This window comes from Myxocyprinus asiaticus, chromosome 14, assembly GCF_019703515.2.
Source record: "Myxocyprinus asiaticus isolate MX2 ecotype Aquarium Trade chromosome 14, UBuf_Myxa_2, whole genome shotgun sequence".
Taxonomy (NCBI): Eukaryota; Metazoa; Chordata; class Actinopteri; order Cypriniformes; family Catostomidae; genus Myxocyprinus; species Myxocyprinus asiaticus.
Window position 1 is genome coordinate 37,377,309 of NC_059357.1, and position 25,684 is coordinate 37,402,992.

Genomic DNA, 25,684 nt, shown 5'->3' on the forward strand with positions numbered 1-25,684 from the left:
GTGTTCCACGGGGGGAAAAAAGGTTTGAATGACATAAGGGTGATTAAATGACAACAGTATTTAGATTTTTGGGTGAACTATTCAAGTCTTGCTTCTGATGTATTGGTACATGCAGCATTGATTTTTTAATTTTTTTCTTAAAACAGTTCCTGGTCCACCAGTCAGCATCCTTTTTCCTGAAGTCAGGACGTCCTCTGTGAGACTGATCTGGCAGCCCCCTGCCCAGCCAAATGGCATCATCCTTGGTAAGTTTGTAAATCCAAACTAGATTTTTAAATTTTGTGGGGGGAAAAAAGTTCATCATGCGGTAAGTCTGGTTGCTTAGAAACGTATTAGCACACATTTTCTTAACAAGACATTTTGAAGTATCATTCATGTCCATAGAAAAATGATGTGGGACAAAGAAGAAGTTTTTGCAGAACCCCTAATCCTAACATACAGTATGTGTAAACGAAAAACACAGTAACCATCCTGTCAAAATTTTGTCACTTACAGTTCTGTTACAGATGGTTCGGCTCAACTTTGCTCAGATTCAGAGAAAATGAAGTGTGAGAATTGTAGTATCACACTTTTCACAGTTTCAGTGTCACCATAGTTACTGCAGTGTGTCTTTGTAGGGCTGCTAAGTATGGGCTTTAGAAATAGTGATGCTTGCCATAGCAAAGCTTAACAGTGACCATGTTGACATGCACTTATAAAAAAGGTTTATCTAGGGTGTTTGCAGAAAGCGGCATTCTGAAACATTATGTAAACAAAAATACCAATTCCCTTATGCTGCTTAAAGGATTAAGAGAAAACGGTTAAACGCACCTGGGTCTCTCCCAGAGAATATGGTTTAATGTGGTCTTGTAAACACATAAGGGGAATTCTGATGGGTGTTTGAAGAGTGCGCATGTGCGTGAACAGACCGGATAACAAACGTCATAGAATGGAGCCCAACAACAAGTAAACAAAGCGGAAAGAATTCAACATTTCTAGGAGTACAATGGGAAAAGCACATACACTATAAACTATACCCATTTGTACACACCCATGTAAAATATCGACGGTCCCTCACATTCGAGTATATGCGCTCATGCATTGGGGGAATCCCAGAGTTTTACATAAGAGGTAAACCCCACTATTGCAGTGCAATTCCGCTGCAGGTCGCGATTGAAAGTTAAGAAAACAAAAACAGCAACAACTCTTGAATATCTAGAAATAAAGTGAAGCAACAGAGAATAAAATAGTTAAGTCTTCCTCGGAGTCCATATTTGTTATTTACACAAGCATTGCGGGAAAATTACGTTGATGTGGCGCAAACTGCTTACTGACCAAGCTGCATGTATACGGGAGTAAAGAGTACACTGCTTATACAGTGCATATAAACCGGAATGCTGCTTTCTCCCTATAACCCATTTTCTCGCAATAATATGCTTTCTGTTGTCCATGTAAGTGTAGTCATCATATAGTATACATGGATAGACCACAAACAGCAACCTTAGGCTGAAGTGCATTACGAAATGACGATGGGCCATTTCAGTTATTTCAGTTGGTTCCAGGCTCACATTTTAGATTCTGACACCGCAGTATTTCTCTCGTAGCAATCTAGAGCATTAACCACTAGGATACATGCATTAAATGTATTGATTTTTAAAGCTTGTGTACTTTGTTGTTTAATATGATCAATTTCAGATTGTAATTGCAATCCACTGATTGTAATGTTTATGTATGTCTCTCTCATCTAGCATATCAGATTGCTCACCGGAGAAACTCCTCCAGTATTACCTCGGCCACTGTTGATGTGCTGAACCCCAGTGCGCGGCAGTACACAGCAACTGGACTCAAACCAGAGAGTGTGTATGTGTTCAGACTCACGGCACAGACTAGAAAGGGCTGGGGAGAGGCGGCCGAGGCATTGGTGGTCACTACGGAGAAGAGAGGTATAGCTTTACCAACAAACCTAGAAGAAAATAACATTGCTCAGAGGTTGCTTTTTCAATGATTACGAGACATAATTGAGTTAATTTAAAGGGATAGTTCACCCAAAAACTTAAATTATCTCATCATTTACTCACCCTCATGCCATCCCAGATGTGTATGACTTTCTTTATTCTGCTGAACACAAACGAAGATTTTTAAAATATATATCAGTTCTGTAGGCCCATACAATGCAAGTGAATGGTGGCAGGAACTTTGAAGGTCCAAAAAGCATATTAAGGCAATGCAAAAGTAATCCATATGACTCCAGTGGTTTAATCCATGTCTTCAGAAGCGATATAAGTGTAGGTGAGAAACAGATCAATATTTAAGTCGTTATTTACTATAAATTCAACTCCCTGCCCAGTAGGTACGAATTGCCAAAAACAAAAGCAGAATGTGAAAATGAAAGTGATTTATAGTAAAAAATTATGATAAGAGAATTTTCATTTTTGGGTGAACTATTCCTTTAAGTATCAACTTTGTTTCAGATGTTTTGTTAGAATAAATTAACATAGACACAAATGAGACAATTATTGTCATACAGTGAGTATAGTAATATGATATTAATGTGGACATCATGGCTCAGATAATTTGGTTTTGGAAGAATTTGATGATTTTAGTTCAAACTAATTTATTTAAATGTCTCAACTGTCCTCCCCTCAGCACGGCCGCAGCCCACAAGCCGTCCCATTGTGCCTCAGGAAGAGGTCCAGGCCCGCAGTGTGCTATTGTCATGGGAACCAGGCAGTGACGGTCTGTCACCAATCCGATACTACACCGTCCAGTACAGGGAGCTGCCTGACAGTAACTGGACCATCCACTCAGCGTCAGTGAGTCATGAGGTCACCACCTATGTCATAGACAAGTAAGTTCAACGTGAACTTGTGGCGAACTCTTTTAACTTTGAGGGTCTAACACCAGTAGCATCGTAATACTTTTATTGAGCTTCTCTCTTATTTACAGGCTCAAGCCATTCACATCCTACCAGTTTAGAGTGAAGGCCACTAATGATATTGGGGACAGCGAGTACAGTGAGGAGAGTGAAGCAATCACCACTCTACAGGACGGTAGGGGCAACTGTCAAACACTTTAAAGCTGTAGGGGAACAAGTTGCTAACGACAACCTGAGATGGATCATGATGTGACCAAAATAGGACACTGCTTGTGAAGGGTTAAACTGCAGAGTTGAACTCAGTTACCTCATTCCTTAACTTTTGGCTTGGAATCGGAACATTGCTAACAGTCACACCACTATTAAAGGAATAGTTCACCTAAAAATGAACATTTTGTTATCATTTAGTCACCTTCATGTTGTTCTAAATCCGTGCCTTTCTTTCAACAATGGAATACAAAACGAGATGTCTGGCACTTTCACTTTCATTGCATCTTACATTTAATTTTGTGTTCAACAAAAGTTAGTAAGCCAGGTGCAAATTGTATGATTTTTCCACGATTTTGCCATCAGCGTAAAATTTTGGGGATTGTACAAGATTTCTTTCCACGTAGGGAAAAATTGGTAGTCATGAATCACTTAGTGTGACATCAGTACAGGCCGATTAATTGCCTCATTGAGTTTTGAGAGTATCCGAAATTTGGGCTGCAGTCCTGGAGTATGACTGCTCTCACGATGGCCATCTGATGAAGAACCACTTGGAACACAGCAATTGAGAGAGAGACATTTAAATAAAAATGGTGATTCTAGTAACATAAATCTTGTTATTTAGTGCTTTCTTCACGAGGAACCCATATAAAGATCATTTAAATACACTGGCGGCCAGAAGTTTGGAATAATGTACAGATTTTGCTCTTATGGAAAGAAATTGGTACTTTTGTTCACCAAAGTGGCATTCAACCGATCACAATGTATAGTCATTAATAATGTGAAAAATTACTATTACAATTTGAAAAAAAAATTTCAGAACTTCTTAAAATACTTCAAAGAATTCTCATCAAAAAATCTCCACATGCAGCAATGACAGCTTTGCAGATCCTTGGCATTCTAGCTGTCAGTTTGTCCAGATACTCAGGTGACATTTCACCGCACACTTCCTGTAGCACTTGCCATAGATGTGGCTGCCTTGTCGGGCACTTCTCATGCACCTTACAGTCTAGCTGAATGAAAAGCTCAATGGGGTTAAGATCCAAAACACTCTTTTGCAATTATCTGTTGTCCAATGTCTGTGTTTCTTTGCCCACTCTAACCTTTTCTTTTTGTTTTTCTGTTTCAAAAGCGGCTATTTCTTTGCAATTCTTCCCATAAGGCCTGCACCCCTGAGTCTTCTCTTTACTGTTGTACATGAAATTGGTGTTGAGCAGGTAGAATTCAATGAAGCTGTCAGCTGAGGACATGTGAGGCGTCTACTTCTCAAACTTGAGACTCTGATGTACTTATCCTCTTGTTTATTTGTACATCTGGCTTTCCACATCTCTTTCTGTCCTTGTTAGAGACAGTTGTCTTTTGTCTTTGAAGACTGTAGTGTACACCTTTGTATGAAATCTTCAGTTTTTTGGCAATTTCAAGCATTGTATAGCCTTCATTCCTCAAAACAATGATTGACTGATGAGTTTCTAAAGAAAGCTGTTTCTTTTTTGCAATTTTTGACCTAATATTGACCTTAAGACATGCCAGTCTATTGCATACTGTGGCAACTCAAAAACAAACACAAAGACAATGTTAAGCTTCATTTAACGAACCAAATAGCTTTCAACTGTGTTTGATATAATGGCAAGTGATTTTCTAATACCAAATTAGCAATTTAGCATGATTACTCAAGGATAAGGTGTTGGAGTGATGGCTGCTGGAAATGGGGCCTGTCTAGATTTGATCAAAAATGACTTTTTCAAATAGTGATGGTGCTGTTTTTTACATCAGTAATGTCCTGACTATACTTTGTGATCGGTTGAATGCCACTTTGGTGAATTAAAGTACCAATTTCCTTCTAAAACAGCGAAATCTATACAACTTTTGGCCGCCAGTGTATATAATAATCAAAAGAATTATATAAATATATTATGACTAATCACAGGTGAAGCAAATAACGTTGATCATCTCCTGTCAAGGTCTGGGTAGATTATTTGGTAAGCGAACAAAATTTTAATGATGGATACGGGAGGATTGTTTCACAACACTGTGCATCGCACCCTGCTGCGTATGGGACTGCGTAGCCGCAGACCGGTCAGAGTGCCCATGATGACCCCTGTCCACCGTCAAAAGTGCCTACAATGGGCACGCAAGCCTCTGAACTGGACCTTGGAGCAGTGAAAGAAGGCCGCCTGGTCCAATGAGTCCTGTTTTCTTGAACATCACGTGGACAGCCGTGTACCTGGGAAAGTGATGGCACCAGGATGCACTGTGGGAAGACGACAAGCCGGTGGAAGGAGTGTGATGCTCTGGGCAGTTTTCTGCTGGGAAACCCTGGGTCCATTCATGTGGACGTCAATTTGACACGTACCACCTACCTAGACATCATTGCAGACCCCTTCATGGCAATGGTAATCCCTGATGGCAGTGGCCTCTTTCAGCAGGATAATGCACCCTGCCACACTGCACACATTGTTTGGGAATGGTTTGAGGAACATGATGAAGAGTTCAATGTGTTGCCCTAGACTCCAAATACCCCAGATCTCAATCCGATTGAGCATCTGTGGGATGTGCTGGACCAACAAGTCCGACCCACGGTGGCTCCACCTCGCAACTTACAGGACTTGAAGGATCTGCTGCTAATGTTTTGGTGCCAGATACCACAGGACACCTTCAGGGGTCTTGTAGAGTCCATGCCTTGGTGGGATGGTGCTGTTTTGGCAGCACGGGGAGGACCAACAGCATATAAGGCAGGTGGTCATGTTTTGGCTCATATGTGTATATATAGTACTGTGCAAAAGTCTTAGGCATATTAGATGTTTCACAAAAACATTTGTCTTAAGATGGTTATTTTATCTTCTACTTTAGTGTGTCAGTAGGAAATATTTATTTTGTTAATAGAATAAAATAGAAGTAGAACACGGGGTCCTGTAACAGATGGTATGGCCCCCACAGATCCCTGATATAAACATCATAGAGACAGTCTGGGATTACATGAAGAGACAGAAGCAATTGAGATACTATAAATATACAAAACTGTAGCAAGTGCACTTTCTATTAAGTTAATTGTTACACTCAATGAGCACTTTATTACTTTATTATTATGTACACCTTCTTATTCATGGGATTATCTAATCATCCAACAGTGTGGCAGCAGTGCAATGCATAAAATCATGCAGATACGGGTCAGGAGCCACAGTTAATGTTCACATCAACCATCAGAATGAGGACAAAATGTGATCTCAGTTATTTCGACCATAGCAAGATTGTTGGTGCCAGACAGGCTGGTTTACTGTAACTGCTGATCTCAAGGGATTTTCACACACAAGAGTCTCTAGAGTTTACTCAGGATGGTGCCAAAACCAAAAAAACATCCAGTGAGCGGCAGTTCTGTGGACGAAAATGCCTTGTTGATGAGAAAGGGTCAACAGAAAATTGCCAGACTGATTGGAGCTGACAGAAAGGCTACAGTAACTCAGATAACCACTCTGTACAACTGTAGTGAGCAGAACAGCATCTCAGAATGCACAACACATCGAACTTTGAGGCAGATGGGCTACAACAGCAGAAGACCACGCAGGTTCCATTTCTGTCAGCCAAGAACAGAAAGCTGAGGCAGCAGTGAGCACAGGCTCACAAAAACTGGACAGTTGAAGACTGGAAAAACTTAGTCTGGTCTGACAAATCTTGATTTCTACTGAGGCACACAGATGGTAGGGACAGAATTTGGTGCCAACAGCATGAATCCATGGACCCAACCTGCCTTGTGTTAACAGTCCAGGCTGGTGGCGGTGGTGTAATGGTGTGGGGAATGTTTTCTTGGCACACTTTGGGCCCATTAATACCAATAAATCATCTCTTTGCTCTGAGTAATCAGTCTACAAATTCCCAGTTTTGCCCAGCTACAACCTCCCTCACTGATTTAGTTTTTTTTTTCAGGCAAAAAGAATTGCCATCATTAGCACAAAGGCTTGCATGCTAGGGTTTGTGCAATACTATTTAAATTTTGTGTGTCAAATTGACACCAAAACACCAAAAAATATGTCATCATGACCAGAATCTTAGCTAAGATGTGTATCGCACAGTCTGACAGAAAAGTTGCCTTGACCCAAGGTCTCGCTGGTGTCATATTGTATAAATCTGAAAAGCAACATCGTAAAGGACAGAAAACATAGCACAGTGTACACTCGGCTTTAGTTGGTTTTGTGTAAGTGGTTGATTGTTTCTCAGTTTATTCAACTCTTATCAAGGTCTTTTCAGCTTTGCAATCATTAACTGAGCAAACTGTCTGTTTGTTTCATTTAGCGCCCGATAAAGCTCCCACAATACTGTCTGTGACACCACACACCACCACATCTGTGCTGGTCCGTTGGAAGGTGAGGTCAAATTCATTGTGCATTTCTGAGAGGAGACATAAGTGTTTAACTGTTGTTGAGTGTAGGAATGACATAATGTGTTTAAACCCATCCAGCCGCCCCCTGAGGAGGAGATCAATGGCATTTTGCTTGGTTTTCGAGTTCGCTACAGAGAACTGCATTACGACCGCCTGCGTAGTTTCACTGTGCGCACAGTCAACAGCCCCTCTACCAACTGGGCCGAGCTCACAGGTGAGTCTAAATTCAACTAATTAAAGAGCATTCCAATTAGTACGTACTCGTCTATCTTAACCCTTTTCTAATTTGCCATGGTATCCGTACCCTTGAGAAAAGTACTGTGGTTGTACCATGGTGTCATATGGTAATAACATGTTGCTTTGGTTCAACAACTACCACATACAGCATGATATTTACATGGTACTCCTAGGTATTGCTAAGAATACTATTGCACATACCATGGCCAACAAACACCATTGTCATTAAAGTACCATGTCCAAAAAACCATAGCACTACCATGGTACTTTTTGTAACTTTATTTTCTTAGTGTCTGCAAATTTATTATAGTAACTAAAGCTACTGTTAATTCTTGCTCATTTCATGTCAACTCAATCAGAGGTCCCCAGCTCAAAATTGTATTTATGATATTTTTTTTTTTTACTGGTGAAATAAATACTTAAATGATGATCAAAGCCAAAATATTAAATGAAAGGATAAATATTTATCGAATAAAGTATTATTTTGTAGAGGGGGGTCAAAATGACAATATTTAATTATGATTTTGAGCCAAAGTGCCACCTAGTGTCGGATGGATGTTTGTGTACACGCCTGAGTACAGGGGGGTATTTGGGACCATCCCACCGAGTTCAGGATCACTATAATTTGCGACATCAGACATACAGACACTTTTAAGGCAGAAAAGGAATAATTAGAAAATCAGTACAAACACAACAGGGCTTCAGCTCCTTTGGTGCTTGGACCACTATGAACATTTCTGAAATGCTCAAAAACTAGATACAGGTATTTCACTTACTGAAGAGCCACATGTGTCACTTATTCTTAAAAATAATGTACTTTTTATTTTTGGTATTTTTTTTTTTTTTACATTTTTGTTTTAATATGAATATATAAAGTAGTTTTGCTCCAAAATCATTGGAGGAAATTGGCACAAGTACTTATTTCACAGACATATGTATGAAAATATGGAGAGATAAGCTCTGTTACACAAATTAGCCTAATTTTACCAAAATGCTAACTCGGCTGTTTCATGTTTCTCTGTTTCTACAAATTCCAAAGTGGCTTCTCTCATTAACATGCATATATAGAAAGCTGCACAATGTTCGAGGGCTGTTAATTGTCTCCTCAGCAGCTAGTTTCTCCTCTCACAGTCTGGAGAGCTGCCAGTCCAGCCCGTCTTTCAGCTAGCATTGAACAAATGCGCTAATCCAGCTCTTCTTTCTCTCTCTTCCTGTCTCTTTTTCTCTCTCCCTATTTGCCTTTGGTTTTCCTCACACCTGTCCTCTTCCTCCTCTCCCCTCCACCCGTCCCTCCTCAGCCCCCTACAGTGTGAGGAACCTGACTGAATCTTCACTTACACAATACGAGCTGGATAGTAAGTCTTCACATTCACTCTTGCTCTTTCTTCTTGTGTTTCTGTCATCATCCTTTCCTCCAGTGTTGGGGAAGCTACTTTGAAAATGTAGCTTGTCAAACTGCTCATAATTTGTTGTACACCTACAGTCAAGCTACTCTGTTGAGAAAGTTGTTAGATACACTACTCTGCTCTACAATTGCAAAACGCAGTAATAATGGCAACACTGAAACTAAGAAAAAATGGCTTCAAAGTTGCTTTTTTGTTGTGTGGATTTTGTAGTTACTGCAATTTTCACACAAAATTTTCCCTGAATCTGAGCATCGTTGAGCAAAACAAGTCTGTTATAGGACAGACGTACTGAAAATGTATAATTATCTTTTAAATATACTGTATTACATTAATATAGCTACCAGATGCTGTCAGTAGGGTTGCCAACTTTCTACCAGCCAAATACGGGACTTTCCAGCTTTAAGTACAGAACACTTGTTTTTTCCAGCGGGGCTCCAGCATGAGATGCTGAGCAATGGTTAAAGAGGTCCACCCAAAGCTTGTTTACATAGAAAACAATTGAAAACAGTGCGGACAGACGCAAAAATGATTTAGGTTTGAACAGCCCCTAATACGCTTAAAATAAAAACCGCTTTAATACAACATCCGGGAAAACACTCATTTCTATCAATCTTCACTTTTAAGAAATACTAATTTCGTCAAAAGAATAAAGCTGCAGGGGGCCTGGATAGCTCAGCGAGTAAAGACGAAATTATTATCATGCACTCAAATGCTACATGTCTGACAGAAAACACGACAGAAGATGTGTGCAGATTTTCATTGATCTTTACCCCGGCTGCTTCTGTCAAGTGTAGCATCCGTGTAACGTTTAACAGCTGATATCTCACACAACTCACTTGAAAGGTGTGTGTTTCAGGTCCATTTTCCTGATTTGTGAAACATTCTCAGCAGTTTGGGTGTGAGACACTAAAATACGGGACAGATGGCATCCCATATGGATTTCATACGGAACGCACTTTGTTCCCTCAAATATGGGACGATTCCGTATTATATGGGACGGTTGACAACCCTAGCTATCAGATATATATTTATTAGTATATTAAATATATTGTATATAAATATATAATCTCACCAACCGCTTTATTAGGAACACCTGTACACCTACTAATTCATTCGATTATCTAATCAGCCAATAGTGTGGCAGTAGTGCAATGCTTAAAATCAAGCAGATACAGGTCAGGAGCTGAGGCTGCAGTGGGCCTACCATCTGTGTACGTCCACAGAAATTGAGTCAAATCAAATTGTACAGAGTGGTTATCTGAGTTACCGTAGCCTTTCTGTCAGCTCCAATCAGTCTGGCTATTCTCTGTTGACCTCTCTTATCGACAAGGCGTTTCTGTCTGCAGAACTGCCGTTCACCGGATGTTTTTTATGTATATATATATTTCAACCACAATAGTACTTATTTGCCACGAAAATAGTGAGGTGCCAGCATTTGAACTGCTCTATTTACACATAATATCACCAATACAACTAAACACCTTAATTTATTTAAAGTTGAAAGCATAGTGATGACAAGCAAATTAAAATCTTCTACAATTTTGTAAGATTTTTGGAATTAATATTACAGTATTATTATTATTTTTATTTTTATCATTATTATTATTTTTATTTATTTTAAAAAAGAAGATAATTTCTGTACAGGCATCTGGGGAATGTCCTGGGAATTAACAGGGAATTATTTAATTTTTTTCAGTTAAATGAACCATCCGAATGAACAAATTCACTAAAATGAATAAGACTTCCCAATGCTTAAAATGCTTAATTTGAAGTTTTAGGCGAGTGTTTTTGATTAGTACTTCAACTCGCTTGGATTACTGCAAAATACAATATTACAAAAGGCATGCATCTAGTAATCCAAAAATAATCAGATTAGATTACCTAAAAAGTTCAATCTATAAAATAACTGATTACAATTTTAGTTGTGTCATTTGAAATCAGTACCAGATAACATTTCAGAAGTAATACACCTACTGCTTGTTGCTAGAAAAGCTACTCTGTTTTGAAAATGGCTGAACTACTGTCACGCTACAGAAAAATGTAGTTACGTTGTTTGTAGGGTCACTACTTTTTGTTTAGTTTCTCCCCAACACTGCTTTTTATTCATCCATTCCCTCATCCTGCCAAAGTCAATCTCTGAACTCTAGTAACAACTCTTTCTCACACTTCGTTTACTCACCCACATGAGAGCCCAACTCATTTATCTCCCCTCGCACGTCGCTCTGTCTGCTTTCATTTCTCTCCAAACTGTCATTGACTTTTCCTTACTACATCTCACTTCATTGGGCTTGGATCATTATTTTTTTAGCACCACTTAAAGTTTTCTCATGTGATATTGAATAGCGTGTGTGTGCATATTTTCTCCATTGTTCAGATCTGAATAAACACAAACGTTACGAGATCAGACTGAGTGTGTATAATGCTGTTGGGGAGGGGCCCACCAGCTCACCCCAGGAAGTGTTTGTGGGAGAGGCGGGTAAGGATACAGAAGTTCCTTCTTGATGCTCCAACTCAGTATTTTTAATTTCACAGTCACTAATAAATGTTGGTGCAGCACTACTGTCGGTCAGTATTAGGTTGAATCTCATGAAAACATGTCCAGGTCAATAATAGTAGATTTCTCTTAATGGAAATGAAGTCTAATTTTAGGAACATTAAGAAGTTTTGCATTGTGGCATTATTATAATGACAATTAAGCACATTCCATGTGTTCTGAGAGTCCATTATGCCGGTTTCTTCGTGAGCGGGGCTTGAGCAGCGAAAAAATGTTTTTTTTTAGCATAATCTGAGGTAAAGCAGCACAGTTTATGATACTATTGTTGTCAGATTTTACTGCTGACTTTAAATATGTTCTTTGATCATAATCATGACCAACCATTTTGGAAATTTCAGTCTTTCCCCATTCAAGTAGATAGGAGTTGTACTTCTATGCCGATTGTTTACAAAGAAAAAGCTGCCCAGCCTGCCCGAGAGCTTTCCAAAGATGACCGCAGAGTGGACTGATTTGCCTTGAAAGGGACTTTGATATATTAACCAATCACAACCAAGCATGCTGATAAACAAGTGCAAGTGACTGCCCGCCATTGCCATAGGAACTTAGAAAAGAGACGCGGCCAATGTGAAAGCCCAAATGCCACGCATTGCTCACGCCCCGCTCAAGAGTATGTGTGAATCCGGAGTTATTCTCCATCGTTATTCTTATTAGATTCTCATTACTATTATACAGTCATGTTTTACTATATTAGTTTTTGTTTTATTTTAAAAAAATTTTTAAAGTACTATAATAGAATGATTTTTTTAATTAGCATCAATTAAAAGCAGTACAACAAATACTAGCATGTATTGATACTTTACAATTGTTTTAGTTTTTTTGCATTACGGTAATTCGAATTTGGAGTGGGGGCATGTTGCTAATTGTCATGAAAAAAAATCACAATGCAAAATATTTTAATGGTACTAAAAAGAGGCTTTGTATTCTTTAAGCAAAATGTAATATTGTATTTCTTTCTTTTGATTTTTGGGTGAAATATGACCCAAACTTGTTCTTGACAGGTTTCTTGATATTCACCAATAAAGTCTAAAAAAAGTAGCTCAGACTGTCTTGGTGTTTTGCTGTAGTTAAGGTGGAATTTAATAATTTGTCTGTGTTATCATCAGTGCCCACCGCCCCGCCTCAGAACGTCATTATCCAGTCCTCGACAGCCACTCAGCTTGATGTCACATGGGACCCTCCCCCAGTGGAGGCCCAGAATGGAGATATTCAAGGCTATAAGGTAAAAACATTTGGCGTGATCAAGAAATTAAAATACCTTACCTGTACTTTAAAACAGTGGCCCTCCAACTATGATACTTTGATCACCCTATGATGGTTCACCACACGATTCCAAGTACACCAAAAGGAATGCTCCAGGTTCAATACAAGTTCATTGTTAAGTGTGTATTTTTGCGCCAGCGTCACCAAACAGAATAGCACAAATAATGACTGTTAAAACACTTTGCCTGTCTTCCACTGGTCCAAACAGATAGTCCCACCCCAAACTCATGCCATTGGTTAAGCCAATGTTGCTATGTTGGGCCGCTCAAACAAACAAGAGCAATGTTTTGATAGCGCCACAGAATCACAGTCTTGGAAAATCAGCATACAAATGGCTTACTCTGTACGATAACACTACATTTATGTTCCCTTTTAATGTTAGTTTATAAATGAATAATAAGTCATTTATAAATGCATTATAAATCATTGATATGATACATTTTAACTTTTAACTTTAATGACCATACTGAACTTTATGTACATTGGTTTCTAATGTTGGGAACTCAATAAATGCTGAATATGTGTCCACTTTACATTAAGGTACATTTTTATAGGTAACTAATGTTGAAGAAGTTTTATATATATATATATATATATATTACAAATGTCTGATCTAGTTACATTTTTAATATAGCTTTGTTCATATAGTCATTTGACAAGAATGAAAGCCCACATTCTTACGTCAGCAGTGTGGGGAACAAACAGTTTACTATTCTATTCTGTTCGAATAATAACTAAGTGGTACTTTAATGATCTGATTTGACCAGACATAGTGTTTGGTCTGACAAGTTTAAGAACCATTGACCATTTATGCATTTGGCAGACGCTTTTATCCAAAGCAACTTACAGTGCCCTTATTACAGGGACAATCACCCTGGAGCAACCTGGAGTTAAGTGCCTTGCTCAAGGACACAATGGTGGTGGCTGTGGGGATTGAACCAACAACCTTTTGCTTACCAGTTCAGTGCTTTAGTCCACTACGCCACCATCACTCCGTTGACCTTAAATGGTATGTGATTTGTGACGTTTCTTTCTAGATTTATTATTGGGAGTTTCAGCTACAGAATGAGACTGAGAGACTCCGCACTCTGTTCCTGCCTGAGCTGAGCGTGAAGTTAAAGAACCTGACGGGCTATACCACTTACATGATCAACGTGGCTGCATTCAACGCTGCAGGCGACGGCCCGCGCTCTTTGCCCACCAGAGGGCGTACACAGCAAGCAGGTGATTCGTTATACAAAAGTCAATGCAAATTACATCAATCAACAACCAGTGAAGTGGTCTTCATTCATAAACTGTCCAATCTGTAACAGCTTGAATATTCTAGGGTTTTGAGCCCACTGTTTTCCCAAAGCTCCCTGCTGAGAAGGTTAGTAATTTTGAATTAGTGAGAGAGATCACATCATGCAGATTGCATGAAGGCTGTGGTATTATGTTATGAAGGAGATGTCTTTGAGTTTTCAGGCGTTGTCCATAGGAACGGAAGCCCATGACAGTTCGTTTAGGACTGGGAGCTGGGAACCGGATTTGATAAAATGGGCCACATGTAGCGGAAGTTTTTGGCCGGTCAGCATGAGGAGAGCTGCGTTCCAAGTGATTTAAAAAAGTTAATTCTGCCTTTTTCCGCTGTCTTGAAGAGAGTGACAGTATAGAGGGAATGTAACAATGAGAACAGTAAAGGCAAGAATCTTGACATAGCTTACACCAAGGCGCTGGGAGATGAGCCAACACAAGCCCCCGTGCCAAATTTCCGGAGGGCAAACATCTTATATTACTGCAAGATTAACCTACCCTCTCATAACACAAAAGTGTTTAAATATGAATGGACTGAAAAGTTGTTTTATCACACTCTGAATGTTGTATCGCAATGTGATTTTTTGCGTCTAGCAATATCCAGGGTCTTGAATTGTTCCCGGTTAAAAAACCTCAATCAACAGCATTTGTGTTATAATGTTGATTACCACAAAAAAAAAGTATTTTGAATCATCCCTCATTTATTTAAAAAAATAATAATAATTGCGGTCACAGTGAGGCACTTACGATGGAAGTAAATGGGGCCAGTCCATAAACATTAAAATACACACTGTTACAAAATATCGACACAAACCAGAAACATTCTTGTCGAGATTATTTCAGTGTGATAAATCCGCATTACAACTTCATTGCCATGAATGTTTTGAGCAAGGAACATTCCTTTAAAATACTAAAGATATTACAAAATCTCCTTTTTCTTTTTCTTTTTTTCAAATGTCTGATCTAGTTGCAATTTTAACATAGCTTTGTGCATATAGTCATTTAACAAGCATGAAAGCCCACATTCTAACGTCAACAGTGTGGGGAACAAATAGCCTACTATTGTATTCTGTTCGAGTAATGACTAGGTGACTAAGTGGTACTTTAATGGTCTATTTTCAATATTATAACTTCATTGCCATGAAGACACATCACCGGTAAAGCTGGTAATCATTTTATCACACTGAAAACAAGTAGAACATGTTAACATGTACAGGTATAATATTTACATCTTGTGGCTATACTTTTGAAACAGTAGGTATTTTAATGTTTAAAGACTGGCTCCATTCACTTTATAACTGAATAAAAGTTACATATTGTAAAACACTGAGAAAGAATAAAAAACAACAGTAAAAATGATACTCATAAAATACCTAATATATAAACCCTTCAACAAATTTCTCCCAAAATATATAATTAAAGTAGGTATAAAAGATGTCTTAAAACAATTATAGCCTACCTACACACTATATCATATATGTCATATCATTTAAGATAATAATATTTTTTATATATTTTAATAAATTCTTTATTAAATATAACCATATATCTTTAATATATTTTAATATTAATAATAATATATTTAATATCATCATATTTTAAAGTCACATATTTTTGCCACACCTACCAATGGCAGGTGAATTTAGATAATTTACTGGAATGAAATTATATTTTTTTCACTTTGACAGTAAAATCATATACTGTACATATACATATACGTCATATACAAGGCAGTTAGCTATTCTCTGCATGTCTGTGAAACTGCACCTTTCACAAAAATGTAAAGATGCGTCGTAATTTTGTTCCTCATATTTTCATTTTTTTTTAACTAAGGCGTAGATTATTCTTCATACAGTGGCAAGTAAAAGTATGTGAAACCTTTAGAATTAGCTGTTTTTCTGCATTAATTGCTCATAAAATGAGATCTCATCTTCATCAAAGTCACAAGTATAGACAAACACAATATGCTAAAGATAACAACACACAAACAGTTATAATCTTTCATGTCTTAATTGAACACATCCCATTGAGCATTTACAGTGCTGTAGATATATTTAGTGAACACTTGGATTTAATAACTGTCCGAACCTCCTTTGGCTGCAATAACTTAAACCAAGTGTTTCTGGTAGCTGCGGATTAGACCTGAACAACGTTCAGAAGGAATTTTGGACCATTCTTCCTTACCGAACTGCTTCAGTTCAACCATATTCTTAGGATGTCTGGTGTAAACGGCTCCCTTGAGGTCATTCCACAGCATCTATATTGGGTTAAGGTGTGGGCTCTGTCTGGGCCACTTCAAAAGGTGGATTTTCTTTTTTTGAAGCCATTCTGTAGTGGATTTACTTCGATGTTTAGGGTCATTTTCCTGCTGCATCACCCAACTTCTACTGACCTTCAACTGTGCACAGCCACCCTGACATTATTCTGTAGGATATCTTGATAAACTTGGGAATTTATTTTTCCCTCGATGATTGCAAGCAGTCCAGGTCCCGAAGCAACAAAGCTGCCCCAAACCATGATGCTCCCTCCACCTTACTTCACCGTTGGGATGATGTTTTCATGTTGGTATGCAGTGCCCTTTTTATGCCATACGTAGTACTGTGTGTTCTTCTCCGTGCTTCCTTCGTGGTGTCCTGCCATTGACACCATGACTGTTTAATGTTTTCCGTATAGTAGACTCATGAACAGAAATGTTAACCAGTTCCAATGATTCCTTCAAGTCTTTAGCTGTCACTGTAGGGTTCTTTTTTACCTCATTGCGCATTCTGTGGTGTGGCCTTTGAGACGTATTGGCTGTGCGGCCACTTCTAGAGGGAGTAGCCACAGTACTAAATCATCTCCATTTATAGACAGTTTGTCTAACTGTGGACAGATGAATATCTAAGCTCTTTGAGATAACTTTGTAAACCTTTCCAACTTTATGCAAAGCAACAATTAATGATTGTAGGTCTTTTGAGATCTCTTTTTCTGTGAGGCAAAATGTGAATTGCCTTCTCAAAATGTTTGAGTGCTTTTTATGAGTCAAAGTAGCTCTAAACCATACCTCCCATCTCATTACATTAATTGAATGCCAGGTTTGTTAACTCCTGTCTCTAATTAGCTTTTTTTGTCATCTTTAGCCTAGGGATTCACTTTTTTTTCCACGACTATAAATGTTTAATGGGATGTGTTCAATAAAAACATGAAAGATTATAATTGTTTGTGTGTTGTTAGCTTAAGCACATTGTGCTTTGTATATACTTGTGACTTTAATGAAGATGAGATTACATTTTATGAGCAATTAATAACTTTTTCTTGCCACTGTATGTGTTAAAATCTTGGAGTTTGTGTAGAAACAGAAACTTCCATTCCTCTAAATTTGTAACTGCATGTACTAAGTACATAATAAAGGTATTTATTCACCAAAGTCCATTTTTACTTGGATTCGGCCCTTATATTAATATTAATTTTAGACCTTGGCTGTATATATAGAAATCAGTCTATCATGATTCACGTTCATGTGCTAAATGTTTAATTAGAGTTTCTCATCCTCCACAGCTCCCAGTGCTCCCAGTTTCATCCACTTCAGTGAACTCACCACCACCTCAGTCAACATGTCCTGGGGTGAGCCCAAGCAGCCCAACGGCATCGTAGAGGGATACCGCGCGGTGTACGAGCCCTGCTCGCCTGTGGATGGTGAGAACCTACACCACACTAAAAGCTTTCCCAGAGCAAATTATTGAGATAACATTCAGTCAGCAGCTGATTTACACCCATTTAGGCCTCTCATGCTCTTTTTAACTTACAAATTTGCGTTGCAGATATGTTAAAGATGAGACTTCTTTTGGCATGTAATGAATGGCATCCCTCTATAGAGTTTCCCCACCTTTGCCCTGTCATTGAGCAATGCATGGTTAAAACATTTCAAAGTATGCTGCATTGGCCAAATTCCACCATAATTGGGATCAGAGAGGAAATGGAGTTTAAAGATTACTGTGGTCCCATGCTATCCTCATAATGACTCCAGAGTGGCCAGAACTGGGGGGAAACCAGATGTGTTGGGCTGCTGTTTACTGAGGGACCATTTCTCAAAATCTGGAGGAGACTCCTCAATGGCAAAGACCCAACTTTTCTATTAGTGTCATACATAGAGCATGACTTTGTGTAATGTTTACACATATATGAATATAAATGTAAAATAATATGTATTATGTATGTGTCATTGACCCTTTCTAGCCCTGCTTTATAAACATTACTGATCAGTCCTACCTTAATGGGATAGTTCACCCAAAAATGAAATTTTTGTCATTATTTACTCTCATGTCAATGTCACCCTCAAACCCGTATGACATTCTTTCTTCCATGGAACACAAAAGGAGATGTTAGGCAGAATACAAAGGACTGACAACTTCAGTCACCATTCACTTTCATTGTATCTCCTCATGTTTTCATTTTTGGGTTGAACGATTCCTTTAACAACTGTTGCTGTCCACCATATTACCAGATAAGCTTTTGCTCTTTTCTGATGTGAGTCTATGGAAGTCATGTGTGGATAGTTTTAATCACATTTCTGAATATTAATGGGACATTCTGAAAACAGTAACAGTAAACAAGAATAGCGGAGCTTAGCAAAGGTAATTTTTAGTGTTAGGGTAAATTATCTCACTGTAACATGGTATCTAGAGTTTGAGTGTTTCCTCTACAGACTCCTCTCCTCACACTTCAGGTGTCAGTAAGATTGTCACTGTGGATGTGAAAGGCAATGCCCCATTGTGGATGAAAATCAAGGATCTGGCAGACGGAGTTACCTACAACTTCCGCATTCGTGCCAAAACTCTTACCTACGGACCAGAGATTGAGGCCAACATCACCACTGGCCCTGGAGAAGGTCTCCTTGCCTGATTTTTGCTCATATTTAGCTACATATTTTAAAGTGCTGTAAGCTCACATAGAATTGCATCCTTGACAGATATCACTGACTACATACAATTATGAAAGCGTTTTTTTCCCAGGGTTTTTGCAGAAAGCGGCATTCTGCAATGTGATATAAACGTGAACGCCGTTTTCCTTACACCGTTTAAGGGATTAAGAGAAAGCTGTTTAACACACCTATGTTTCTGCCAGAGAACACAGTTTATGTGGTCATGTAAATGCATAATCGGCATTCTTAAAGGTTTTTGAAGAGTGCGCATGTGTGTGGAGACCAGATAACTAACATCATAAGATGTATCAACAAGTCAACACAGTGGAAAGAATTCAAAACTTCTGGGAGTACAATGGGAAAAGAGAAAATCACACACACACTATAAACTGTAAATTTTACACATCAGTTTAAAGTATCGAATACTGTCCCTCACATCCGTGTATATGCACTCAAGTACATAGGGGGAATCCCAGACTTTGACGTAAGAGGGAAACCCCATATTGCAGCACAACTCTGCTGCAGGTCGCGATGGAAAGTTAAGGAAACAAACACAGCAAGAACTCTGGAATATCTGGAAATAAAGCGAAGCAACAGAGAATAAACATAGCCATAAGACACCAAGTTTTTTATTTACTCCAGAAAGCTACTTATTGACCTAGCCGCATGTATACAGGATTAAAGAGAAAGCCAATAACACAGTGCATGTAAAGTCTTAAGCAGCTTTCTTGCAATAAACCGCTTTCTGGTGTCCATGTAAACAAGCTCACTGAAAAGGTGTCCTGAGAAATCACACCTGTTACTGTGACATCCCTAGGCTCTGTAAACAAACAAACAAACAAACAAACAAACATTCAGTGGGACAGTTTCATGAAGAATTAAGTCCCTCTAAGAAATCCTGACCCCCTTGGGTAGTTGTTTGTATTGCCTAAACAAAAATGTCTGTTACTAATTCCTGCTAAAGCTGATCATGTAAATACAGTCAGTACATACATTATTAACATATTCATTTACCACATTGCACTAAATTCAACATTATGATATAATTACTTGAATTACTTGAATATGTTAGCTTAGCAGGATAATTGAACCATAGGGAATGCAAGAAGGTATATTAGCATAGCATGCTAATCGGTTAGCATGCTGACTGGAAACATAATGAGAAAACTTTAATTTGAACATCTGTTGCTTTGGTTATATCATGGTATGTCATATATAGCTTGCATGATGTAAATTGAAGTATTTTCAAGACAACATAAATCTTCAAGTGATATTGTAGGATTTACTATCAGGATTTACTATTTTTTACAATAAAAAAACTTCTTTCAGACAATGAAATCGGTCAGGGTTCTAGGGGGGCAGGATTTCAAGATTTTCTAAATTCTTCATGACACCGGCCTATGCTTTTTTTAGCCAAACATTCTAAGATTTTTCCATTCCAGGTTTGCTGACATCCCTTACAAAAAATCTAAACTAGCCGCAAACTTGTCGCAAATTTGCCACTCGTTATTTTCACATGCAAATGAGCTTTTGATTCTCTGCAAATGTTTGGCAGAAGTTAGCAGCTCTTCGCCTGCAAACCTTTGGCAACAATGGGCAATTTGCCACAAGTTTGCCACAAAGCTCATTTGCATGTGAAAATTGTCAGAGGCGAATTAGCTGCAATTTTGCCATGAACTCTCAATTTTCGTAAGGGATTGGGTTTGCTAACATTTTTTTTTTTTTGGAGAAAGGGGTGTGGTGGAAGTTAGCATAATGGCTGAAATCGACTACAGCACTTTTAAATATATGTTTAATGCTTTTCAAAGGCAACAAATCTTTAATTCATTATGTCACTTTAAAAACTCTACTACTGAGTTTCTGTTTGCAGAATTTATTGCTGTGTTGTTAGTGTCATTTTGCAGACTGTTGTTTTATTGCTACATTTGTGATACAGGTGCTCCTGGGCCTCCAGGGGAGCCATTTATCTCCCGTTATGGCTCTGCCCTCACCCTCCACTGGTCCAGCGGTGACCCTGGCCGTGCCCCCATCACACGCTATGTCATAGAGGCCAGACCATCTGGTGAGTTAAAGAAAAACAACAAAAACTGTGCAATTTTGTTAAAGGTTTTTATAAAATTTTGAGGAATCAAGGTGTTTATTGCCAACAGATGAAGGACTGTGGGATATTCTCATCAAAGATATTCCTAAAGAGGTGACATCATACACTCTCAACCTGGATATGCTCAGAGAAGGGGTCACCTATGACTTTCGTGTTATTGCAGTGAATGATTATGGCTATGGGTCTCCAAGTGCTCCATCTCCTTCAATATCAGGTGAGTAAACTTGAAAAAGTTGAGGAAGTTTAAAGGAATAGTTCACACCCCAAAAATTATGACATTATTTACACTCATGTTTTCCAAACCTACAGTAAATAACTTAATTTATTTTAAAATATGAAAGTTTATTTTGTGAAATAATATCCTGTCTGCTCTGTTTTATATAATAAGTAAATGGGGACTAGGTCTGTTAAGCAGCAAAATTTGAAGAAAGCACCTTAAAAGTATCATAAATGTAGTCCATATGACTTGTATGCTGTATTTCAAGTCTTCTGAAGCCATGTGGTTTTGTGTGAGGACCAGTTCACGATTTAAGTCATTATTAACTGATAATCTTACCCTCCGGAAGCTCTGGAATTGAAAGTGAAAGTCTAATGGACTACAATAATGACACAGTGATACTATTTGATTCAAAAAGACATTGGTTCTCATGTGTTTCATTACCAAATATCATTAACGTCAATGGCGCTATACAGTTGAATTCAGAAGTTTACATACACTTAGGTTGAAGTCATTAAAACTCATTTTTTAACCACTCCACAGATTTAATATTAGCAAACTATAGTTTTGGCAAGTCATTTAGGACATCTACTTTGTGCATAACACAAGTAATTTTTCCAATAATTGTTTACAGACAGATTGTTTCACTTTCAATTGACTATATCACAGTTCCAGTGGGTCAGAAGTTTACATACACTAAGTTAACTGTGCCATTAAGCAGCTTGGAAAATTCCAGAAAATTATGTCAAGCCTTTAGACAATAAGCCAATTAGCTTCTGATAGGAAGTGTACTGAATTGGAGGTGTACCTGTGGATGTATTTTAAGGCCTACCTTCAATCTCAGTGCCTCTTTGCTTGACATCATGGGAAAATAAAAAGAAATCAGCCAAGACTTCAGAAAAAAAAATTGTGGATCTCCACAAGTCTGGTTCATGCTTGGGAGCAATTTCCAAATGCCTGAAGGTACCACGTTCATCTGTACAAACAATAGTACGCAAGTATATACACCATGGGACCACACAGCCATCATACTGCTCAGGAAGGAGACACATTCTGTCTCCTGGAGATGAACGTAGTTTGGTGCGAAAAGTGCAAATCAATCCCAGAACAACAGTAAAGGACCTTGTGAAGATTCTGGAGGAAACAGGTAGACAAGTATCTATATCCACAGTAAAATGAGTCCTATATCGACATAACCTGAAAGGCTACTCAGCAAGGAAGAAGCCACTGCTCCAAAACCGCCATAAAAAAGCCAGACTACAGTTTGCAAGTGCACATGGGGACAAAGATCTTACTTTTTGGAAAAATGTCCTCTGGTCTGATGAAACAAAAATTGAACTGTTTTACCATAATGACCATCATTATGTTTGGAGGAAAAAGGTGAAGCTTGCAAGCCAAAGAACACCATCCCAACCGTGAAGCATGGGGGTGGCAGCATCATGTTGTGGGGGTACTTTGCTGCAGGAAAGTTATGTGGATAATTATGTGGATATATTGAAGCAACATCTCAAGACATCAGCCAGGAAGTTAAGCATACCTCCAAAGTTGTGGCAAAATGGCTTAAGGACAACAAAGTCAAGATATTGGAGTGGCCATCACAAAGCCCTGACCTCAATCCGATAGAAAATTTGTGGGCAGGACTGAAAAAGTGTGTGCGAGCAAGGAGGCCTACTAACCTGACTCAGTTACACCAGTTCTGTTTGGAGGAATGGGCCAAAATTCCAGCAACTTATTGTGAGAAGCTTGTGGAAGGCTACCCAAAACGTTTGACACAAGTTAAACAATTTAAAGGCAATGCTACCAAATACTAACAAAGTGTATGTAAACTTCTTACCCACTGGGAATGTGATGAAGAAATAAAAGCTGAAATAAATAATTCTCTCTACTATTATTCTGACATTTCACATTCTTAAAGTAAAGTAGTGGTCCTAACTGACCTAAGAAAGGGAATGTTTTTTACAATTAAATATCAGGAATTGTGAAAAACTGAGTTTAAATGTATTTGGCTAAGGTGTATGTAAACTTCTGACTTAAGCTGTACTTTGATTTGAGAGCTACAGCGAAAGAGAAGATTTTCTGTGAATAACAACTTAAATTTGTGTCTGTTTGTCACACAAAGCTATCGTATGTCTTCAGAAGACTTGCAATAGTGCATGAGTTTATGGACTACTTTTATGGTGCTTTTTTTTTTGTCATTTTGGAGCTTAACAGAGCCAGTCCTCATTCACTTTTATTATATGGAAAAGAGTTGCCAAAAATTCCTTACTATTACATGCTGTGTAGAGTAAACAAATAATATGTAAATATGCATTAATATGTTAATAAAAGTAATTTACACAATCTTCCTTTCTCCATTACCAGCCCAAAAGGTCTCCCCCTTTTACGAGGAATGGTGGTTTCTGGTGGTGATCGCTCTCGTGGGCCTCATCTTCATCCTTCTGCTCATATTCATCCTTATCATACGTGGCCAGAGTAAAAAATACACCAAGAAAACCGACACAGGTGAGCCAATAAGCCAAAAACACAGAAAATACTGTAGATCCATAATGTCCGTCAGTTACCCTGATTGCCTGTCCTGCTCTGCTTACTAATGTGGCTAAAAAGAGATGGACTCAATTTCACCTCCAATTTTCTCTGCGGGTATTGTCATAGAGCTATGGGGAAGAAGTGATTTTCCACTTGCGAGAGGCTCAGGGAATCAATAGCAGCTTCTTTTTGCTTCAGTTGGTATTGGTCATTACTATTAGCTTGATTGCTGCCTCATTCTGCTGCCTCTGAGGGTGGCGGTCTGATACCTAACCAAAAATTACATCACTTATCATCTCAGGTCTTGTGTCAGCTTGGAAAGTAAGTAACCATCAAGACCTTTTTTTCTAATAGACTGCAATTTTTGAGTCTGATTTCTGAGTGTCACACAAAACTCAGTGGGTCTCATTCCCTAATTGTCCCCACAAGAATAGTAAAACATTAATAATTCACAGGTACATTGAACACTAAACAATGTCTGAATGAAAATGCAAAAATGCTTGTGTGAGGGTTAGTTTTACCTGTATAAAAACAATAGAATTGTCCACACTATGATATAAAAGCAAACGTGGGTGTGTGTGGGAGGGGTTCTCACATAGCTGCATGTGGGTTTGGTTTGGGAGAGTAAGTGCTCTGCCAGGGCCAGGGTCTGTGCACAGGGCTGTGGATGAGTGAGGCAGTACAAGGAAAGTGTTTGTATGGGACACAAAGGGCTTCTCTCAAGGTCGGCCCCACCCAGTTCTGTTCGGTCCTGATCTAACAGTGCCAGCTTGTTTTACTGAAGTCCAGAGAGGCCAAAAGTCCAGCAAGGTGATTGATAACACCATCCATCTAGGCTGAGAGGTCACTGCATTACTCACCTCTCTGAAATCACACTTCACTTTAACTCTGAGTTCAGTGTTTGTGAAAGTATCAATAAAACAAGAGGGTGGCAAATGGAGATCTTAGCTTTTGAGATCAGAGGTTTTCTGACTTTAAACGACGCATGCTGAATGACCTAGCAAAATCTTAAAGGCTTAGCTGCTGTGGTCACACACACACACACACACAAACAAACCACATGCCAAACCCTGAAATATACTAAGGGTTTAACTGGTTTTGCTTCATGATTTTACTTTGGACTTCAAGTGGCGACCCAGCACATCATAACATTGCTAAATTGATTTATCATACAAACGTAAACAAATTTATTCTTATCTCTGTTACCTATTTTGCTATCATATTTATGTGCAATTATATGGTTAGTTGCATTCTATTATTTGCATTCAGAATGGTTTTATTCCACGACGCTATCCCAATAAACATGCACTGCCATGAATAAACAGACAGACAGACATACCGATGGACAGACAGACAGATAGATAGACAGCCAGACAGCCAGACATATAAATACATAGGTAGATAGACAGACAGGCAGGCAGATTGACAGACCGTTTGACAGACCGATGGACAGACAGACAGACAGACAGACAGACCGATGGACCTAGATAGATAGATAGACAGACAGACAGATAGATAGATCAAATCAAATCCTCAGAGTACCTTCTTATCTCTCTATATAGAGTCCCACTCGAACTGTACATCACTGCCCCTCTCACATGGAGAGATGGTGCGGCTGGATGAAGGACGCTTCCCCGCTCTGGAACTCAACAACCGTCGACTTTCTGTCAAAAATTCCTTCTGCCGCAAGAACGGAATCTACACCAGGTCAGTATATATCTGCATGATTTCTGATTGAGATTTGTTATAAGCTT

The 25,684-nt window shown here is 38.6% G+C and overlaps 1 protein-coding gene across 1 annotated transcript in view; it reads left to right on the forward strand.

The window, feature by feature from the left end:
- The window catches only part of LOC127451667 (protein sidekick-2-like), a 237,775-nt gene that overhangs the window by 197,356 nt on the left and 14,735 nt on the right, over nt 1–25,684 (forward strand). Inside the window, exons 28-43 of the mRNA XM_051716518.1 lie at nt 147–245; nt 1,728–1,922; nt 2,626–2,827; nt 2,926–3,029; nt 7,349–7,419; nt 7,515–7,650; nt 8,972–9,028; nt 11,454–11,555; nt 12,737–12,852; nt 13,931–14,117; nt 17,724–17,861; nt 18,892–19,053; nt 21,023–21,148; nt 21,237–21,401; nt 23,766–23,906; nt 25,493–25,637. Of these exons, the coding sequence (XP_051572478.1) occupies nt 147–245; nt 1,728–1,922; nt 2,626–2,827; nt 2,926–3,029; nt 7,349–7,419; nt 7,515–7,650; nt 8,972–9,028; nt 11,454–11,555; nt 12,737–12,852; nt 13,931–14,117; nt 17,724–17,861; nt 18,892–19,053; nt 21,023–21,148; nt 21,237–21,401; nt 23,766–23,906; nt 25,493–25,637 (2,146 nt within the window). The remainder of the gene's footprint in view (nt 1–146; nt 246–1,727; nt 1,923–2,625; nt 2,828–2,925; nt 3,030–7,348; nt 7,420–7,514; nt 7,651–8,971; nt 9,029–11,453; nt 11,556–12,736; nt 12,853–13,930; nt 14,118–17,723; nt 17,862–18,891; nt 19,054–21,022; nt 21,149–21,236; nt 21,402–23,765; nt 23,907–25,492; nt 25,638–25,684) is intronic.